This window comes from Magnolia sinica, chromosome 17 (genome assembly GCF_029962835.1).
Source record: "Magnolia sinica isolate HGM2019 chromosome 17, MsV1, whole genome shotgun sequence".
NCBI classification, from domain to species: Eukaryota; Viridiplantae; Streptophyta; class Magnoliopsida; order Magnoliales; family Magnoliaceae; genus Magnolia; species Magnolia sinica.
The window spans coordinates 9,765,912-9,788,810 of NC_080589.1; the positions used below are offsets into that span (position 1 = coordinate 9,765,912).

A 22,899-nucleotide genomic window follows, 5' to 3' on the forward strand; every position below is an offset into this window, starting at 1 on the left:
TCCCAAATATTAGTCTAAAGTTTGCATAACCTTACTGAGAGTAACAGGGCATTGCTTTCGGACCTGGAAGGAAAGAATTCACGTGGAGTAGTTTCATCCCGTCCATCATGTGGGCTACTCATGTTTGAACAAAGGTTTAAAACTAAGGTAGATTCAACACTCGATTGAGCTACACCATGATAAATAGTTAAGATAGAAATTTCCACCATTAAAATCAGTCAAATTGTGTTTCGCCTACTGGCTTATCTATATATATATATATATATATATATATATATATATATATACACACACACACACACACATGTTTCATGAAGTTCCTTCTAGAGTATGGGTCCGTAGCTGGGTTCAACGGTACTCCAACTTGGACTTGTATTAGAAAAATTAATTTCAGCGGACGCTCTATCTTGATTTTTTATGGGGCTCACCTTGATGTGTATATGTGATCCACTCCAACCATTAGATGTGTAATCTCACGTCGGGTACAGAACTTAAAAATCAAGCCCACCTGTAATTCAGGTGGACCACACTGAGGAAAATAGTTGGAATAGAGACATCCACCCTTGATTTTTACAGGGCCCACCATAGAGATTATATCAAATCCACTCCAATCACTAGATGCCACAATAAAACTTAGACCTAGGGTCCAAAATTCAAGTCGAAAATAATGCCACTTCTTTTCTCTGCCAGGCATTGTGAGCATTAATTATCATCTTAAATTAAGCCAAGCGGTAGTATGTTGGGAACAGGGTACCGCACGGACTCCCGCATCTGATTTTCTATGAGCCCACTCTAACATGTACGTGAGATCCACTTGGACCATTATATGTATAATCTAGTTATAGACACAGAACCAAGAAATTAGGCTAACCTGTGATTCAGATGGGCCACTCCAATGGAGGAGGGAGACATCCACCCTAAATTTTTACGGCCCCATCATGACGAAACTGTGAAATCCATTCCATCCATTGGATGTCATACCAAAACTAAGCCTGGGTTCCAAAAATCAGGTCCATACATGATTCATGTGAGCCACACCAAAGGAAATAGTTTAGTGGGTGAACCTTTCCATGTACAATGTTTCCAATCGTGTGGTTGACCTGAACTAAGGATGGGGATGAAATTTGAGATCTTGATCTAATATGGGGTGACATAATTGATGGTTAGGGTTGATTTTACATTAACACCACGATGGGCCCACCCAAGCAGTGGCCCCTTTTCCATGCCAAAATGAAATTAGTATGCGGTGGAAGCATTTACTTCCATTAATTAAGAGGGATTACTTTCAGTCAATGCATGGCTAGTCGGACGAAAATGCAATGTCCAACTAGTTGTACCTGAGCATTACTCGCCACATATAGAAATGCTCACTCACAACTAGTTAGACAATTTAAATTGGTCTAAATAAGTATGTATTACATACAAATGACATCTCTATTTATTCAAATGTAATGCTTTCTTATGAAAGGGTATATGCATCAAGTTTTTATATCTACAAAAGGAATATGTGTCACATATCTAATCTGTTTAGTAAACAAGGTATACTAATTTAATTTTATTTGTAAAAAAATTATTAAATAATCCTAATCACTTAAGCCACACATGCAACTTGAATTTGAATGGTTAAAATGAATTTCTAACAACTCAATTTCCTTGTAGAATATGTAATTATTAATTACAGAAAAATAATATTTTATATATTTCAACGCTTATATATTTATAACAGACCATGACTGTTTAACGGACCAGATTTGTTACACATCTGGTAGATTGACCAAATAAATCACAAGTGTACATATTCTCTGCATATTTATTCCATTTTCTTTTAAAACAAGCTTCCTTCTCTCTCTCTCTCCTCAATTAATCCCTCTTTCCTTCATTAATACTCTCTCTCTCCCCTTGTATTGCTCGAAACGGAAGGCCAAAGCATCCAGCTGCAACCAGAAGCACGATGGGGCCCACCGTGATATTTGTGATAAATCTACCTGGCCCATCAGTTTTGCTGGATCATGTTAGGACATGGATCCAACAATAATATAAATCTAAAACTTGAGTGGCCACACCACAGTAAATGGTGAGGATTGAACTTCCACCATTGAAACATTCATGCGGAAACGAAGTTTTGGATCATGCTAATTTTTTATTTTTTATTTTTATAATTTTATGAACAATATAAATGACATCCATACATCATGGTGAACCCATGGAGGTTTCAACGGTAGGGATTCCCCTACCCACTTTTTCTAGCTGTGCGGCCCACATGAGTTTTGGATTTGCTTCATTTTTAGTCCACATTATGAGATGATCCGGAAAAATGGATGAACAAGGTGGACTTATCATAAACATTACGTTGTGCCTAGCATCCCGTCAAAGGAAGCTACTGCAGACGGCGGCTGGGGCCACCATGATCCACGAGTTCCATCCACACTGTTCATCTATTTTTTTCATATAATTTTACGATGAATTCCTAAAAATAAGGCAAACCTAATTCTCAAGTGGATCACACCAGTGGAAGCAACGGTGATAATGACACCCGCAATTGAAACCCTTGTAGGACCCACTCTACATTTTTTATCTGCTTGATTTTTGAGTTCATGATCTCAAGGTATAAATTTTTATGATTTCGGTAATGGTTGAAATAAATTTTATATAACCCTCTGAATTGTTGCCCTAAATGTAGCTCTACCTAAATCGTGTCAGCATAATTTTTAACGTAACAATGGATGATGCAAGGGATGATTGGCGTAGATTTTACATAAACATCACTGTGTGACTCATAAAAACTCAAGAGTTTGAGCCCCTTTCCTATTGCTTCTCATGGTTTGGCTCAACAGATTTATGCGCTGTCATCCAGAAGAGAATATCAAGGGAGAGAGTACTAAATGAATGGGGGAGAGAGAGAGAGAGAGGCAACCTTTCCAATAAGAGGGTAGTTTGAAGTTGTACTAGTGTAATTTATTCAGATAATGAATCAAATTTATAAGGGATTCAGTCCATTGAACAAATATAGTACCTTCTAATCATGTTATGTAAAATAAATAAAAATTTATTTTCTGATTAGTAGTTAAAATAATTATAGAAGAAATTTGGACAGTTTAAAATGCATTACAACGGTCCAGATTTTACTTGCATCTATGGGTAAAGTAATAGGTATATTTTGATAAAAAATTTTACAAATAATATCTAATTAGCAGGCCCATTTGATAAATGGTTCATAACTTTAACATGTGTACCTATCTTTATTACGTAGGATATAGTATACACAATCTCTTCCGGAGATAATTACGAAATCACACACACACACACACAACTCAGGTAGGCCACACGACAGGTAGCAATGTGCAATCACACCTAAAACCCATAAATTCACTTGTAGCGGGTCAGGGCACTTTGGCAGTGTACCTTACCTGATGAATGGCCAGGATCTGTGACATGCGTGCCATCGAATACTAGGAACCAGGACACACATTCTATCAAAACCAAACCCAAAAAATTTCATCAATCCGAAAATCCTAACCCATCAATCCGGTGGTATGCAAATAGAGGGATAAGAAAGAAAATTATACAAACGGTCCACATCAACTGAAAAGAAAAGGCCATAGATCGAATGCATAGGATATCCAATCAGATTGCTTTTTTTGGACATGGTGCAGCCATGGCGGGACTCACCATATGAACGTTCTGGGCATTACTTGCATAAACTGAAAACTACTTGATCTGACGGCTGTCCTTGGATCAAGGAATGTATTATCCCTCCCATGATCCTATCCAAATCCAGAGTGTAAAACCATGGAGTCCTGATCACCTTTAAAGAGGTGGCCAACCGCACAATGCTCTCAATCTAGCTTTCGATTGGTGGGGCTCACTTACTAGTGATCCGAATTGTTCATATGTGGGTGAGAAATCACAAAAATCTATCTGCATTGGGCTGATCCTAGTTGTCCAATTTGGCGATTCCAGCTCGATTTGAACTGGGTTTGGACCAAGTGGTGAGGCCCGTGGGATGCACCTGCAACAGATCTAGGCCTGATACATGGCTGGGCTGGACTTCGGCTTGCATCTGTGGAAAGGCTTGACAATTGGAGCTATTTTAACATTGGTGAGCTGAGAATGTTGATGGTGATCGCGACCCAGCCCGAGCCAGGTTTGGTATTGGATGGGGGCGGCCTCAGCTCCTCAGGTCATGGAATGGATGTCTTCACCTGGCCAGAGTTATTTAAACACTACACGGCCATTACAATCTTGGCGAGGGAGGTCCATTGCTTGGAAATCCAGACCATTGGTCTCGTGTCCCACCATGGGTGGGGAAACACCCCAAATTACTACCAGATTAAAATATCCCAGCAACTAATATCAGAACCTATTTCAGATGAATCTGGACCATTGTTGTGTTTGTTATCAGTCATTTATTTGTAGGCCACAAATCAAAAGACAGTGGTATCACGGTCCATCCATGGTGGGACCCCACTAGTAAGAACTGAAACTATCATATAATGCGTCTTTTCTAAGTCATTTGATACTTTGCAGAGTATGAGGTCATATGCAGACACTCAAAACTGACCATGGCTGAGCCAGTCCCAACTCCCAAAAGATATCAGAATGGTTGAACATTCCTAACCTCTGATTCATGGATGCTTATTTGTTGAAATAGGACCATTCGACATTTTTCTATTTAAGGGTCATATAAATATCCACCAATCCAATAGTCATACAATGAAAAAAGTGCAACTTTGGGTTCATGATGCATCTAAACTGGGATCATTAATTTGGACCCTTTCATTTGAACTACTTACACGCCACGTATGCAATTTTAGTGCTTGCATATCATCCATCACACTCTGCTAGAATATCAAAGTGCTGACTAGGATTATTCACATGGAAAAGTGCAGGGATGGGGCTTTTACAAGCAAAACTTTGACCGACGCCAAAGCTTTCAATTGACACATTGGAAGTGTGCTGGTTGCATTTGCTGTCTTCCTCGTCAGCATTGTCATCATCGTCAACCGGACTTGAATAATAAGATCGCCTTTTTATCCAAATAGAGATAGACGAAGTGGTTTGTTTCATGAGTCACAAACGAACCTGCATGGAACAGTAGCTAAAGATATCAAGACCATGGTAATAGCTTAGTGAGGGATTTGGAACATTAAAAACCAGTCATTTTAGAAGGCATTGAGAAATTGGAAACTGGGTTCAACAATAAAAACACAGAGTACTTTATACCATTTCCTTGGAAGGTAACAACAGAATGCTTGATTGACAAAGTGATGCAGGATGAGGTTTTCTAACTGAAGATGATAACAAATTCAGATTTCAGATTTTGTGAGCAATAAACATAAAATTCAACAATCTTATATAAATTCAAACAATAATCAAATAACTATATGTAAAGCCCTAAGCTACCATATGCTCGAAATAGGAACCATTAAATTACTATCACCATAGGTCCCAAATCCCAATGGAATTAAGGAATTCCACAATTAACATGGGGTTAGTCTAACAATCAAAGGGAATTATTTGAATCTAAAAGGGATTGGCAAAAATTAGGGTTTAAGATGATCTAGGGTTAGGGTTTTGAGAGAAAATGGGAAAACCTGAAAATTAGGGTTAGGGTTTTAAGAAAAAATGGGAAAACCTGAAAATTAGGGTTTGGGGTTTTGAGAAAAGGGGAAACCAAACACGGCTGTCCGTACGGACGGTTGCACGTGTGGCTCGTCCGTACGGACATACGGATGGGCATGTTCCCACATGCGTAGGTTGGGTTATGGGATGTGAGGGTTTGAGGAGAAGTTAGGGTGGCGAAAATTGAGAAAAGGGAAAAGAGAAGAAGATGTAAATAGAAGTAGGGTTAGAGAAATACCTTGTAGAGGGAAAAGAGAGAGGGAGAAGAAAAGAGCTTGGATTCACATCAAATAGTAAACCCTTGGAATCACACCAAGAGATCGAAGATCTCTAAGCACACAAACAAAGAGAAGAGAAAGCTCAAATTTATTAATTCCTCAAATCATGCACAATGATGGGGGGACATCCAAGCTTTATAGCCTGTTTGGGCTACAAATTACAAAAAACGCCCTCTCAATTCTATTTTCTTCCCACCATGTCCTACTCATAAAATAAATGTACGAAAAGCTTTGGAATCTGAAACTAAACATCTAAACCACTAAATAACATATAATAAAATAATTCTAAAATAACATAATGTCCTTTGATGAAGATGGCCCACGATCAATGGTCCGATCATGTGTAACATGTGATCCAACGGTCCGATTGTCACATTCATCTAATCTAACGGTCCAAATATCTCCCTCTAGCAACCCAAATGCATCTTCCCAGTGCGGGGTCTTCCAGATGCTCGTACATGCTATGTGAGGTGATGGGGACATCTCGCGCACATGCACACCCCCTTACACACGTACGCAAGGAGGAGGGCCCCACCTTTGATCTGGATTGATGACAACATCCATGAAGGGCCTTCTAGTTAGAGGACTGTGTTTTGGTTCCTTGGGGTGGACCCGATTATTATGTGGATCCCATCATTGGATCTCATGATCGTGGCCCACTACCCTAGGTGACCTAGGACTTTGAGTTTTGCTTATTACCGTTATTAGGAACATCATGAATGGTTTAGATTGCATTGATTAGTTGTTATTTTTTATTTATTCGTCTTTAAGTAATAGTATGCGCACATGGCGCGGCTTTTGGGGTACAAGTTTTTCTTATAAATAGGCAACCCCTTGTAGGGTTTTTTTTTTTTTTTTTTCAATGAAGATGATTAATAAAATTCTGTGTTTTCTTGCTACTCTAATTCTCTGAGTTGTCGAAACCTAATTGGGTGCAAAACTCTCCCTTTTTCGAAGGGCTAACTAACGTGGTACGAAGCCACACCCATCCCAAATTGCCCCCATCTCCTACCCTCCATATTTCTCATCTCCTACGACCATTCCCTCATCAAATCCACTCATGTTTGCAGCTAATCTTTCCCCTACAACAGATTTCCAGAATCTGGCCCTGCATGAGGGCTGAAACTTCTGCGGAGCACCGTGTTCAAACCAATCATCCGTTTGGCCTAAAAATTAGAGGGAAGGTGGCCCCTCCCTAGCCGACCAGGCCCTAGCTAGCCGATTTCAGATTCGTGGGCCCCACACACGTGTGGGGAGCCATCCATGCACGTGCGTCAGGCTGGTTTGTTGTCCAAACGTGTGGGCTGATCACAGGTTCCCTCTCATCTCTATTTCACTTCTCTTTCGCCTTATTTCCATAACCCTAACTCTCGATCATCTCAAATCCCCAAGTTCTATTCCACTTTTGAAACCCTAGGTTTTCCTGAATTGAAACGTGAGAATCCCTTGGATTGGGAAATAATCTTTTGCATGTGTGGATGAATCATTTGAGCATTGTTTGGTCTATAATTTTTTAATTGATTCAACTCTAGCATATGTAGGCTTGGACCCTCATAGATTCCTCTTGTTGAATGCTTGACTTTATGTAGGATGTGGAAATATTGTGATTGTTTCTAAATTATTATGATCTAAAGCCTGAAATCTTGCACATCATATCTAATTTTCAAGTCCTGCATCATGAGGTCTTCAACATGTGTACTCACCTAGCCACAGAGAGATTGGGACCCGCCTCCTCTAATATGTGCATTAAGGTGTGTGTGATGTCCTCTTTTCTTTGTAATTTTGCTCCTTTAATATATCTTTGTCACTTTAAAAAAAAAAAGAAAAAAAGGTGTGCGTGATGTGATGTCCTTATCAACTCTCCCCGGCGGAGCAGATTTCGCCTATAGCAAAATAAAACTCATGTACCGCTCAAGTGAATCCATATCGACGCTCTTGGAACTCTCTAGGGGGTGCTTGAAAATGGGCACCACCACGGCCGCCAACTTGGCCATGGCCACGTCCATGTCCTCTAACAGGACCTCCTACCTCAACATGCACAAGGTCTCCCACTTGGGATTGACCATCTTCCCCAGTATTGGGGTTGGCTTGTAGCAAGGCCTCTATTTACCTAACCACCATATGCATTGCTGCCCCCATTTGAGATAAGTGCAGCATTCCCGCAAGAAGCATCAGACAAAGATGAGGAGGTGTTGATACCCGCAACACCCGAGCAAACACATCAGATAATGTTGGAATATGCTCATTACAGAGTTCTTCTTTAACTGGGTCTAAGAATGGGTGGACTGTGGCAAGAAAGAGAACAACTCCTATTTCTTCTCTCTAATGCTATTGTTGAGAATTGTTTGTGGTGAATGGATGATGGAGCTTCCATTTATCAAACAAACCCCTAAATCGGGCATGGTGCTCATGAAGATCTTCTCCCTGCCACATTGTCTGAATTCTTTAAAAATGTCATACAACCGCTGTAAGTTTTTCTCATTCAAGTAAAGCTAATGTAGAGCATCCCAAACTTCTTTAGCATTCTCACCATACATCACATTGAGATAAACATTCTCTTCCATTCTATAGAAGAGCCAACTCATGACCTGACAATCATCTGCTTTCTATTGGGTGTAGGTATCAGTTTCGTCTAAGGTTCAGCATCGGTTAAGTGTTTCAATCTCCCCTTGGATGTGAGAAAGATTCGAACAAAGCAAGCCCATGGCAAGCAGTTATCATCCTCTCAATTTAACGGGGAAATTTACTGATTGTCAATTCTAGAATCTGATTTAGAGTCCACAATTTTTTCAGCCACAAGGATTATAGACCACCAACATAGCAGGGCACAAAGAAGACCAGCAAAAAAAAAAAAGAAAAAAAAAAAAAAGAACAATGTTCAGAAAACCCATGCCAGAAATGGTAACGACAATGGCCAGCAGGACAATGGGGAGGAACAATACATGCTGGAAGAATACCAAACACATATTGGAAGAATCAGCAACACGCTGAAGTTCCAGCCCAAAGAACCACAGCCCACAGTTCAGTGCTGGAGACCTAGCAACACGCTGCTATTGTTCAGTGATCACAGATCAATGGATCTCAAATAGCAACATATCAGTGGCCCAAAACCAAATGCAATGTCTAAGCAGCAGATCTTAACCAAAGAAGGCAGCAGAAAACACACTCAACAGCAGAAGATCTCAAGCAACAGATCACAATCAATGGCCACAGAAATTCACATTCAACAGCGGCATAAAGTCAAAAACAGATTGGACATCATACCGCAGATCAATGGCCCAAATGGCCACTAAAACCAACTGATCCGGTGCACAAACAAGAGAAGTAGATCGTCATCACCGCATTGTACGATCTCACATAGAACCCAACTGATTCTTAAACAAATGAAGAGATCTGATCACGCTTACTTGATCAAAACAGCAGATCTCTTCAAAACGTCCACATAATGATGCCCCTCATAGATCCAATCAACCAAAAGGCCCTTGACGAAGATCAATTCTCTGATACGGTGATAGCCCATGTAAAATCTGTCAAATATTGCGGACAGCAATCAGCCCAAGGTGTGGGCAGTGTGCAATGTGTGCACAAGTGAGGGACGGAGAGAGAGAGTAGCCCTCATGCGAAGAGAACAGAGAGAGAAAGGAGAAGGACGAAAGAGAGGAGAAGTGCTGCAGAGGAACATTTTAGAGTTGCCCTAAACATCCCTCTCTTCCTTTTATTTGATTATCAAGCAAACAATAAAAGGAGCCCAAATGGCCCAGTTGGGCCCAATCCAGCCCCAAGCCCAATAATGTTTAGAATATGAATACAAGAGCCCACTCAACACTTGTCAACAGGTATTCGGAAAAAGAAATCTGATAAAGGCTAGCTACATAAACATTTCAAGAATATGACCAATGATATCTCCAAAAATTTGCTCCCCAACTTTTATGAAGGAAAATGGCCCCAAAACATGAAATAGTATCCATTTTCAAGCATTTCCCAGAAACCAAACATGTGCAGCAGCCCTTGCTAATGGATTCCATTTCCATCAAGGCTACTTTCTAGGAGCCAAATGAACCTCTGAAAATACATTAATTTTCAAGATGGTCTATTATCAGATGGTATCAGAGAGCAACCGGTGCTCTCCAATCCTTGTCTTCCTCGTCATGGTCAACTGTTCGAATCTTTGCAATCTGACTAGAATCGTATACAATACCTACCGTATGCATCGTCTACGATGCCTGAGACATATAGGGTCTGTTGTGTTGTGTTATATCACATTGTTCGAAGAACCCTAGATACTGCCAAAGTAAAGGATTGTCAACTGGGAAGATCTAGTGGGTGTGCCCACTCGTTCTCATTTGTTATGTTTCCAACCCATCCACACAAGTCCTACATGCTGACATGGGTAGTAGAGGGGCTATCTTAGTAGTTGTTGTTAGTATTTGTAATTAAATAGGAGATTTGCTTAGTTGTTAGTATTTACGCTTAAATAGGAGATTTGCTTAGTTGTTAGTATTTGTGTTTAAATAAGAGATTTGCTTAGTTATTAGTATTTGTGTTTAAATAGGAGATTTGCTTAGTTGTTATTATTTGCATTTATCCTACCAGCTAAGCATGATATGTTGCTCTTTTTATATAGTTCTTTAGGAAAAATAGAACATCAAATGATTTTTACTTTCAACCGTGTTTTACACAAGAGGACACCCTTCCCCTCTTTCACATGGACTTGGTATGGTTTGGACCCTATCATTTGGAATCAGAGCCACCCTTCCTAGAGCATGGCAAGGAAGACAGAAGCAAATGATGCCAAGTCTAATGGAGAGACATGTGGAGCACCAGGAGGAAGCTTGGGATGAGATGAACACCAAGCTTGAATCGATCCAACAGATGCTGGAATGCCTCACCTTGCGGCTGCCCCTCACCACCAATATAAAGCAATTGAAAGTTGGAGAATCCAACGTTGCAAATCCAAACGAGCAGAGTGACAGAAGGATCCAATTGCGTTTCACTCAGATCAATTTTTCCCACTTTGATGGGCATATGACCCATTGGAGTTCATTTAAATCTGAGCAAAATTTCCACTACCATCGAACAACAAGAAATGAGAAGGTTCACCTTGCCTCGTTCTACATGGATAGACCTGCATTGACGTGGTTTCAATGGTATAGCCGTGTGAACCCTGACACCTCGTGGAAGGGAACGATGGAGTTCATGTTGGTACATTTTGGGCCAACTGATTACGAGAATCTTGACAACTATGTTGGCAAAATTACAGCACAAAACAGGGACCATCTAAAGCTATCAAGACAAATTTAAGCGCCTTGCCAACCATGTTGAAGGATGGGTAGATCGGGCTCTGATAGGCACATTCATTCAAGGGTTGCGTGATGAGGTTGGCCAAGAAGTGTTAATGTTTCGACCCTCTACTCTGCAGGGGGTGATGGGGTTGGCTTGTTGTCAGGAGAAGAAGCTTGCTCGGCTGCAACAGATGAGCCGACTTACATCCACACGTTCAACACCACTCTATGTCGTCCATGGGATCCAATGTAGTTGGTGGTTCAATTTCTGATGCAACCATTGCATCAGGTGCGGTCAAGGTTGATCATCGCCCACACAAAGAAAATTTCGGGTGAGGAGATGAGAGCTAGGCAGGAGCGAGGCTTGTGTTACTACTATGATGAAAGATTTACACCTGGCCACCATTGTAAGAAGATGCAAATTTACTTAATCGAGGAGTCTGAGGACACGAAAATGACAAAGGTTGCGGCCGAGGATGAAACCCATATAGAGGTATCTCTCAATGCCTTGACAAAGGTCACACGAGCACAAACCATGTGGTTGGAAGGGTTGATTAAAAATGTTGAAGTCAATATTTTGGTTGATATGGGGAGCATACATAATTTTCTCACAAAAGCTACAGCTCGACGACTTGCGTACCTAATCTACCATTCCAAGGCTATCTTCATTGCTAATGAACAAGTTTGCATTACACTCTGATGTAGAGCGGGTCGCGGACACTTTCATATCCAAAATGGAAAACATAAGGCCCGATTGGAGACAGAAGTCATCAAGACCATCAGAAATTTAAAACAGGCATATCTCGCAAACCAGAACGAGTTACTTGGCATACCATATATGATTTTGGGGTAGGACAAGATACTTTAGCCAACCAACCCAACTATGCCGGGTTGCCCATGCCGAATTTGAGAGATTCCATTATATCGACGGTCGAATTCCATGTTCATTTCCGTTTTTATTATTTTTAGTAAGTTTTGGTTTGATTGCAACTCTTCATCCATTGGGCTTTAGGAGTTGTGTGCAACATGAAAAGTGTTTAGAAAAATTAGGAGAATAACGTGGTTAAGCCATATAGGACACTATAAATAGAAAACTTACTATTTATAGTAAGTTACGAATTTTAGAGAGTTTTAGTTATATTTTAATTCCTAAACTTCTTCCAAGTCTTGGTATCCCTATTTAAAGGGTTGTAGATTCGTTTATCAATCATTAACAAATTTATTTCAAATATTTTAGAATTATTTCTATTTCTTTTCCTCGTGTATTCGAGAAGTCTCTGTGAGGAGTCCAGAGAAGCTCCGTGGATTCGGAGTAGTTATCCTTGAGGAAGACGGTGATCGACCTCATCACATTCATCCCTGCGTCAATATAACACATACCTCATGATGAGACCCACAAAACTTGCTGATGTCAATACACCAGTGGACGGTGATCCAGGGATTCGTTATCTTTCGGACAGAATGGAAGCTTTCCACGAGGAGAGTCAGTTGACGATGCAAGGGCTGCAAGCAACCCTCAACCATCTTGCGGATGTGCTGATTCCGCCCTGAGCTCATGGCGATGCTCAACCGCCCTTAGTTGCTATATGGCACAACCTTGATTTCCGTAGAGCACTACCAGTGGTGAATCGTATGGCTACACCAGATAATTCGAACTCTAGTGACGAGGACCTTGATGAAAGCTTTGCCCGACGACCAATCAATGGGGCGATCGTCTAGATCGTGCTGAAAGAGACTATCGAGGTAAGGCCGAACTTCATAGTTTTAAAAGTTTATTATGCATAGAAGATTTCCTCGATTGGCTAGCCGAAGTAGAAAGATATTTTGATTATATGGACGTGCTAGAGCATAAAAAGGTAAAATTAGTAGCATTTAAATCAAAATCTGGTGCATTTGCATGGTGGGAGCAATTACAACTCTCACGTGCCTGACATAACAGGGCACCCGTCTCATCATGGCCACGGATGAGATGCCTTCTTCGATCACGATTCCTCCCTAGTGATTACAAGCAGGTATTGTTCCAACAATACCAAAAGTGTCGACAGGGGTATTGAACCGTCATAAATTGCACCAAAGAATTCCAGCAGTTGGCAATACGAAACGATTTGTCAGAAACGGAATCACAAAAGGCAGTACGATTTATAGGTGAGTTATGATTGGCGATTTAAGACCGAGTTCAGATACACCCAATCGAGACCATGGATGAAGTAATTCAGTTGGCAGGTAGGGTAGAAACACAGCTTGCAAGAGTTCCTATTCAGCCTTACCATTCAACTCGACCCTCCATGACAGATCCCACTCAGGATTCAGAACTGACACGGGGAAAAGAACCAGTAGGAGGACATCTTCAACCTTCTGCAACTAGTGGGAGCGGCCCATCTAGGCCTCAACGCCTCGCAACCCACTTGACCAGTAACAAAGGGGGCATTGAAGGTGACGCAGCAGAAGAAGACCTTGGCTTTAATGAAGATGAACAAGCCACTGAGGGAGGAGCACATGGTAAAGAATAGATGGGTGAGGATCGTGGGGAATCTCTAGTTGTGAGGCGATTAATGTACACCCCACAAAAAGAATTATATCCACGACGACATAATATATTCTGTACGCGTTGCACCGTCAATGGCAAGGTCTGTGATGTGATCATAGACAGTGATAGTAGCGAGAACATTGTCTCGAAAGTGATGGTGGACAAGTTGCTTCTACCTGCGACAAAACATCCTTCCCCTTACTCAATTGACTGGATTAAAAGGGTGAACGAGACCAGGGTAACTAAACAATGCATTGTCTCATTTTCAATTGGTAAAACTTAAAAAGATCAGATACCTTGTGACGTGGTAGACATGAAAGCATGACATATGTTACTTGGTCGACCATGACAATCAGATCGTGATGCGACCCACCGAGGACGAGACAATGTTTACGTCTTCGTTAAGGATGGTCGAAAGATAATCCTTGCCCCTATGGCACCAGAGAAATACCCCAAAGCTTCTAAAGTGAAGGGGAACTCCCTCTTAACTATTCGAGATTTCGTGGAGGAATCCAAGGAAGCCGACCAGGAATCAAAACCCTTAGACATTCCTCCAAGTTTGAGGCCTTTCCTGAACGAATTTAAAGAAGTCTGGCATGATGATTTACTCGAAGAATTGCCCCCCATGAGGGACATCCAACATCACATAGGCCTTGTCCTTGTCCTTGAGGCTAGCTTGCCCAACCGCCCTCACTGTCAAGTGAGTGAGAAAGAATGTCAGAACTTATAAGCAGAAGTGAAGGAACTGATTGATACTAGTCAAGTCAAGGAAAACATGGGTACATGTATCGTGTCAACTCAAGATCCTAATGCCAAGTATAAGAAAATGGCTAATAAATATCGGCATCAGAAGTTATCTCAGAATCATGAGCCAAGTACCTTGAATAACTCGAGGACGAGTTTTTTTCAAGTGGAGGGGTCTGATGTAGAACGTGTCACAGATACGATCCTAGCATGGTTGAACCAAAAGGTGGACCATAAACTGATCGTAACTTTTGATCTAGGTATCATTACAGCGCACCTGACTGAGTTTCAGGAATCGAAGTAGGATAAGAACTCGAAGACGAGTCCTTTTGAAGTGGAGAGGACTGATGTTGAGCGGGTTGTAGACACTTTCACGTCCAAGATGGATCAGAGAAGGCCCGATCGGAGGCAAAAGTCATCAAGACCATCAGAACCTTAAAACAAACATATCTCGCAAACTGAAATGAGTTACTCGATGTGCCATATATGATTTTGGGGTAAGACGAGCTACTTTAGCCAACCAACCCAGCTATGCCGAGTTGCCCACGACGAATTTGCGAGATTCCATCAAATCAACAGTTGAATTTCATGTTTATTTCCGTTTTTACTATTTTTAGTAAGTTTTGGTTTGATTGTAACTCTTCATCCGTTGGGCTTTAGGAGTTGTGTCCAACATGAAAAGTGTTCAAAAAAATTAGGAGAATAACGTGGTTAAGCCACATAGGAAACTTACAATAAATAGAAAATTTACTATTTATAGTAAGTTGCGAATTTTAGGGAGTTTTAGTTATAGTTTAATTCCTAAACTTCTTCCAAGTCTTGGTATCTCTATTTAAAGGGTTGTAGATTAATTTATCAATCATCGACAAATTTATTTCAAATATTTTAGAATTATTTCTATTTCTTTTCCTCGTGGATTCGAGAAGTCTCTGTGAGGAGTCTAGAGAAGCTCCGTGGATTCGGAGTAGTTATCCTTGAGGAAGACGGTGATCGAGCTCATCACATTCATCCCTGCGTCACATTCAGACCCTTGAAGATTGTTTCTGATTTACATGTGTTGGCACTGTTTGAATATAATTTTGGGGAGTCCAATGGTTTCAGACCTTGGGGCTGATCAATTGGGACTTTACCCACATCACCATGGCTTTTGATTATCAAGGGATTCCCTATCTCTTGCATGGGACCCGAAATACAAATAAAAAGACAATTGATCAATCCGACATGCAACAACTCCCAAAAAGAAATTTGTAAGTTGTTGTCATCTAGCTGAATGCAAGCATAGAATAGGGGAATGCTTCCGATGTTCCTGAGAATCTCACTGAAATTTTGTGGTCATATCAATCAGTGTTCCACCCACTGCATGGACTACCCTCGCATCGTGCTCATGATCATCAAATTCCGTTAAAACCAGAGGTGCTGCCAACCAATGTGAGGCCCTATAGGTATCCTCGCATGAAGAAAAATGAGAAAGAGTGCTTTGCCAAAAAAAAAAGCTAGAGACTGAAATATACGTCTTAACACAAGTCCCCACTTCTCACCCGTTCTTTTGGTACGAAAGAGAGACAGATCGTGGTGCATGTGTATCGATTATCAGGCCCTTAATCATTCAACTGTCAAGGACAAGTTACCTATTCTGGTGATAGATGTAATGTTGGATGAAGTCCATGGAGCTCATTATTATTCCAAACTGGACTTGCATTTAGGTTATCATCAAATTCAGGTGCATGAGCCCGACATTCCCAAGACCACCTTCAAGACTCATGAGGGAAACTATGATTTTTAGTAATACCTTTCAGCCTCACAAATGCTCCCTTCACATTCCAAAGTTTGATGAATGGGATATTCAAAGCATATCTGTGCAAGTTTGTTTTGGTTATTCTTTTACGATATACGAATTTATAGCCCCAACTGGAGCAAACATTTGTCTCATGTCAGATTGGTGCCGAAAGAATTTGCAAGCAACAGTTGTAAATTAAAATATCCAAATGAGCTTTCGGACGCACCCAGGTAGAGTATTTAGGCCATATCATTTCAGCCCAAGATGTGTCCGCTAATCTCAAGAAGAGATGGGCCATGGTGGAGTGGCCAAAACCAAAAAATCTCAAGTCTCTACGAGGTTTTTTGGGTCTTATAGGTGATTACTGTAAGTTTGTTCATGACTACGGTCAAATTTGTGCCTCGTTGACTCAACTATTAAAAAAGAAAGTGTTCCACAGGAATGAAGAGGCCGAAGTGGCATTCGAGAAACTCAAGGCAGCCATGTCATCCACAACAATGCTCCACTTACCCGATTTTTTGAAGCCTTTTATTATTAAGTGTGATGCTTCTGGCACGGGTATAGGGGGAATTCTCATGCAAGAACGCCCATCGCATTTTGCATCAAAACCTTATCGGGGACGCATCTCTCACTATCCATCCACATATGAACAGGAGATATTAGCAATTGTTCACATGGTGCAAAAGTGGCGACATTATTTGACGGGCCACCATTTTCAAATTAAGAAGGATCATCAAAGTTTGAAATACTTATTGGAGCAGCGTGTGAGGACTTATACGCAACAAAAATGGGCAGCAAAATTTATGCGGTTGACCACAAGATTGTCTATTGCAAACGGAAGGACAACGTAGCAGCAGATGGTCTCTTGTGACAGTTTCAATAGCTTGCAAATATCATTGAGTTGTTTGCTATTTCAGTACCCTTTTTTTCCGACATCAAGAAGGAAATATTAGAGGACCATGCTTCCAAGTCTCTCCTTGACTAGTTGCAGCGGGACCTGGGGTGTAAGAAGGTATTTTTGGTGGAAGAAAATCCCATTCACTACAAGGGGCGTATATAGTTGCCCCCCTAATTGACGCACATTGGTAAACTTTTGCTTTAGTTCCACTCTACTCCAAAGGTGGGCCATTCTGGAGCATTACGCACCTACAAACAACTGTCACAAGCTTTCTATTGGTCTGGTATGAAGCAGCAAGTACAGGAATTCGTTGCCGCATGCAACACGTGCCAACATAACAAACCAAAAATCTCTCTCCCCTTGGCTTCTGTCAGCCACTGCCATTCCCGATTTTGTTTGGTCTGATATATCAATGGATTTCATCGAAGGGCTTCCCCACTCTCACAGGAAGTCAATTATTTGAGTGGTGGTTGACTGTCACTCTAAGTATGCACATTTTATGGCCCTTTCATACCCTTACACGGCTGCCTCAGTTGCTCAGGCATTTGTCAAAGAAATCACTCGTCTTCATGGAATGCCTAAGTCCATTGTAAGTAGCCGTAACAAGGTGTTCCTAAGTCAATTTTGGCATGATTTTTTTATTACAATGGACCCAGCTATGCGTGAGTGCTGCTTACCACCCTCAAACTGACAGTCAAACTGAGGCATCACCCGTTGCTTAGAAACACATTTGAGGTATTTTACAAGTATTCAACCCAAACAGTGGAAGACGTGGCTTCCATGGGCCGAATGGCAGTATACTACCACATTCCAAGCTTCAACACAGACAACACCCTTCGAACCTGTTTATGGCCAATAGCCTCCTACCATGGCCATGTATACTAATGGTAGTACGATGGTGGGACAAATCAAGACTGAACTCTTGAATCGTGACCACATTCTCTACTACCTTAAGGAGCATCTCATAGCATCATATAGGGTCCTACAGCGCATTGGCCATGTTGCTTACAGGTTGGACCTTCCTTCTTCCTCCAAGCTTCATCCTGTTTTCTGTGTCCAGCCTTAAGAAGCAGTTAGGGTCTCATGTACATCCATACGTGGACTTGCCTCAACTGACCGAGGCCTCCACTGACCGAGGAAGGCCACCACAGCCCCGAGCCTGAAACGGTGTTAGATAGAAGAATCGTCAAATGTCATAATCGTTTTGTCACCAAGTTGCTTTTCAAATGGAAGAACATGCCACGTGAGGATGCCACTTGGGAAGTCTGGTTTGACCTGCAAAAACGGTTTCCTACCTTTACACCACCAGGACATGGGCGAGCTTTAGAGGGGGGCAATGTTACGTCCCCATCCCATCCCATCATCCACGCAAGTCCTACATGCTAAAGTGGCTAGTAAAGGGGTTATCTTAGTAGTTTCTGTTAGTGCTTGTGATTAAATAAAATTTTGGTCAGTTGTTAGTATTTGTGTTTAAATAGGAGATTTGCTTCGTTATTAGTATTTGTGTTTATACTGGCAGCTAGGCAGCTAGGCAAGATATGATTGCTCACTTTATGTAGTTCTTTTGGGGAAATAATGGAACCGTGTTTTACACAAGAGGACTCCCTTCCCCCCTTTCACCTGGGTTTGATAGGACTTAGACCCTATCATCATCATCCATTTCATCCATGGGAGAGATCAAAGGTTACTTGATAAAGATGTGGGTCAAGATCTGATGCATATACACGTCTGAATCCAAATTTATACATCTACGGCCTGTTTGGATGCCTATAACTTTTTTAAGTTGTAAGAAAGTTACATGTAACTTACTTACAGGTGTAAGTAAGTTACAGGTAATTTTGTTTGGATGTAAGTTGTAACTTAGTTACAGGTAACTTTGTTTTTGTGTTTGGATGACCTGTAACTTTCTTACAGGTAATAAGTTAGATATTCACACTAGATAAGAGTTAAAATAGGGAATCGTTGAAAAATTAGATTGACACATAAAAAAGGTGGGATAAAATTATTCCATTTTATTAAGCCCATGTAAATGAACAGTTTGGCCGATGCTTAGCCTAAACTAATCAACAGGTGGGCCATAAAAGTGGGCCCATGTTTTCAAAATGCTAGTAATGTGGCCCACATAAAAGGCACATGAAGGTCAGAAATTGAGGTACTTGCACTAATGTACGGTATGCAGGGCCAGCTGTCATAGCCATGTGCTTAAATATGCTCTAATGCCAGTCATCAGGGTGTTCCTACATGGACAGGCTGTTCCTAAAAAATCATATGGTTATGATAATCCTGACCTTCTGGTCGGAGGATTCTTTCGTGAATTTCAGAGGGTGGTTGTATAAGGTTGGAGCAAGATCCAAGCCGTCCATGGATCTGACCATGCTAATGATCTGGCCCCAAAATCAGGCTGTTCCATTCTTCCAGTGGGCTACTATGTTAGAAACAGTTTAATGGTCTATAAACATATGAAGAAGCATTTTCGAGCCATCAAAAGGGTGAAATCCATTGGCACGTGTGAAAGGGGTTGTAACTTAAGCTCACCTACAACTGGTTGTAGGTACTCATTCCTCATTGCTAAAATATCCAAATGTCAATCCCATCTAAAAAAGTGAAATCCATTGAGTACATTTTCTGTTACATGAACATCACGAAATGAAAGTGTTGCTATAACCCTAACCAGATTGTCAGACAGTAAGTAGAAGATCCAGACCGTTGATCTAATGGGCACACACTGGATAACCCAATATTTTCCAGATTGGAAAATCCTAACCTTTGGACCAGCTGCCCACGAATTGATGATTAACACAAAACAAAAGGCAGCAATTCTCATTTAATTGATGAAGGCCAAAGATCAAATGGTCAAGATCTTCCAATGAAACAAATCTTTGGACATTCTCCCATCAGATCAACTGTCTGATCAACACCAAATCAAGAGATCCTATCATTCCTTACCCAAGAAATGGAAAGAAACAAGAACATCAATCTTAAATCATCAGAACCCACAAATGGAAACTGAAAAATAGATCCTCATTTTTAACAAGAAAAAGAAAAGAAGAACATGAAAAAGAAATTCATTACAACAATATCAAGAAACCCAGATCTTCGGATCGACAGCAATACCAAAGAAACAAAAAAACAACAGAAGTCTAACATGTGATTGAAACAAAAGAAGATAACAAATCGACCTAAGAAATTGAATCCAAGATCTTTAAATGATGTTATCACTATAAAATGGATCAAAATACAAATTCACGAGCCCTCAATGATAATTGCTTTGGCCTTCTACGGTTTTAAGTAAGCCATGAAGGCTATGTGACGTGTCATGTGGGCCCACTATGATGTATTTGTTTCATCCACACCATCTATCCATTACTCCAGATCATTTTAAGTCATCAGCCAAAAAATAAGGTATATCAAAATTTCGGGTGGACCACATCACTGGAAACAATGTTGATTGAACACCCACCATTAAAAACTTTTGGTGGGCCACCAATGTTTTCGATCGAACTGATATTTGTTTTGTTCCCTTCATCCAGGTCTTTATGACCTAATCAACAGCTTGGATGTGAAACAAACATTACAGTGGGCCCTAGTAGTTTTTTAATGGTGGACTTTCAATCACTATTGTTTTCGATAGTGTGGTCCACCTGAGATTTAGATATCCCTCGTTCTTGGAATCAAACCCTAAAACGATCCAAAAGAATGGATGGACGGCATGGATAAAACAAATACAATATGGTGGGCCCAGGCCCCACAGATCATCTGCATTATCCACGCCAAAGTGAAAACGCAATAGAAAGAGAGAAAGGGGTTTCCTACCTTGCGGAAGCTCGATGGGAGAGGGAGAAGTAGACTGAGAGAGGGAGAAGGAGACTTGAGAGAGGGAAACGGAGGCTGAGAGAGGGAAATGCAGGTGCGATTCTTACCAACGATTTTCATTTCAAAATTTTCAACCGTTACCTGTATCAAAGATACAGGTAACTTGAAAAACGACTCAAGCGCCTGTAAGATTTTCGCCTCTTTCTCCTGTAAGAAAGTCACAGGTTGAGAGAAAGTTACCTGTGACTTTCCTCCCCCAAACACCAACTGTAACAAAATCACGTGTAACTTTACATTTTAGAAAATTTACAGGCATCCAAATAGGCCCCTAGTTTCTTCACCAACTCGTCAGCAAACTACACAATTGCTGATAAGCAGGGCTCTCTATGTTTCTCCTCTCAACATAAATAGAAAACGATCTCTGAGTAAAATATACAAACAAGTAGTGGAGCCAATAAAATGCATAGAAACAAAGCAATGGCATTACAAACAATGAAATCGGAACGAAGAACGAAAACCCACCAATCTCCAGAAAGAAATCAGGAAATCGGAGAGAGAAAGAGAGAGAGAGAGAGAGAGAGAGTACCGAAATTGTGGCCGACGATGCAATGCCAGGTGGAACCATGCTTCTTATCAAACTCCTTCTTGATGTTCTCAGCAATGTCCTTCTCGACGCTGTGCTTCTCGAATGCCTGAAAACAAATGCATTTCGATTTCGATTTCGATTTCAATTTCATTTCATCAAAGAAGAAAAGGAAAAGAAGAAATGAGAGAGAGAGAGAGAGAGAGAGAGAGAGAGAGAGAGAGAGAGATAGCGCAGGCAATGGCTTCATTCTGCATGTCGTCTTTCATCTCAGCGCTCTTTATAATCACTTTCCTTTGCTCTGAGGATTGTTTGGTAGAGGAGGATGACGAGGAAGAGGAGAACACTGCTCCTCCGTCTTTCCTCTTTTCATCAGCCATCTCTCCCTCCTCTCTCTCTCTCTCTTTCTCTCTAGAAAGACAGAAAATTAGCTACTCTGGCAGAATGCGATGGATGATACGCAGGCGCTTAGATGTTAATTAGAAATTGCACCAGAGATACGAGTGGCCCCAGTTTAGATGCATCATGAACCAAAAATTACGACTTAATTTTATAATCTGACCATCGGATTGGTGGCCATTCAATTCGAATGAATCAGATGTTAGGCCCCGGCTCCAGATGAATCCACCGTGTGTGGGAAATGGTACTGTGAGGTCGACCTCATGGTGAGGTCGACCTATGTGGGCCCCACCGTTATGTGTTTTGAGCATCTACCCCATCAGCCAGATGCACCATTTCATGATGGACACGGGTTTAAAAATCAATTCAATCCATGACTTGGGTGGGCCACACCACATACAACAGTTGAGAGGGGTTATCCTCCCATTAAAACACTCATAATCATTTATTGGGCCCACTAAGATGCGTTTCACAAATCCAGCCCATCCATTGTGTGTGTCCCACTTGGATGAAGGGTTAGACCAAGTTTAAGCTACATCTAAAACTCAAGTGGGCCCCACCAAGTACTTTTATATGTTTTAGGCATGTCTTCATATGGTTCTAGATGGTATGGCCCAGCTTAGATCTGTATACATCTGATTTTTGAGATATCCCATAAAATAAAGGGACCCATCAAATGCACGGTGTTGATGTTCCACACACATAACATTGGGGCCCACGCAGCCCGACCTCTTGGGAAGTTCCCATGAAGTCGAACTCATAGTACCTAATATATATATATATATATATATATAGATATATATATATATATATATAACTTAGTTGGGCCACACCTATGGCAACAATGCAGGATTGCACCTCAGAACCTCTGAGTTCACGTCGTTAAGTCACACCTATTTTTGGTTCTCTTCCATTTATCCGGATGAGATACACCTCACAAACAGATTTGATGACGAGGTCCCACACAGGCACCCAT

The 22,899-nt window shown here is 41.1% G+C and overlaps 1 protein-coding gene across 2 annotated transcripts; it reads right to left on the reverse strand.

The window, feature by feature from the left end:
- Positions 1-3,316: 3,316 nt before the first annotated feature.
- On the reverse strand, positions 3,317-22,022 carry LOC131231447 (uncharacterized). Of its 2 annotated transcripts, XR_009164355.1 has the most exons (4): positions 21,749-22,022; positions 21,528-21,633; positions 4,905-5,082; positions 3,317-3,470 (listed from the first exon to the last, which is right to left on the reverse strand). XR_009164355.1 is itself a non-coding variant. In XM_058227638.1 (3 exons), the coding sequence occupies exons 1-3, from the start codon at positions 21,902-21,904 to the stop codon at positions 5,000-5,002; spliced, it is 345 nt and encodes a 114-aa protein (XP_058083621.1). In that variant the 5' UTR covers positions 21,905-22,002; the 3' UTR covers positions 4,689-4,999. The 2 variants fall into 2 exon arrangements, 1 of the variants encoding a protein (XP_058083621.1); XM_058227638.1 differs by lacking the exon at positions 3,317-3,470 and having other exon boundaries at positions 4,689-5,082; positions 21,749-22,002.
- Between the last annotated feature and the right edge of the window lie 877 nt (positions 22,023-22,899).

Excerpts from the sequence above, each read along its gene's own strand:
- LOC131231447 (XM_058227638.1), bottom strand. The coding sequence starts at position 21,904 with ATGGCTGATGAAAAGAGGAAAGACGGAGGAGCAGTGTTCTCCTCTTCC. Across the intron at positions 21,634-21,748 it reads CCATTGCCTGCGCTATCTCT|GCATTCGAGAAGCACAGCGT; the intron begins CTCTCTCTCTCT and ends ATTTGTTTTCAG. Across the intron at positions 5,083-21,527 it reads CATCGTCGGCCACAATTTCG|GTTCGTTTGTGACTCATGAA; the intron begins GTACTCTCTCTC and ends TGTTCCATGCAG.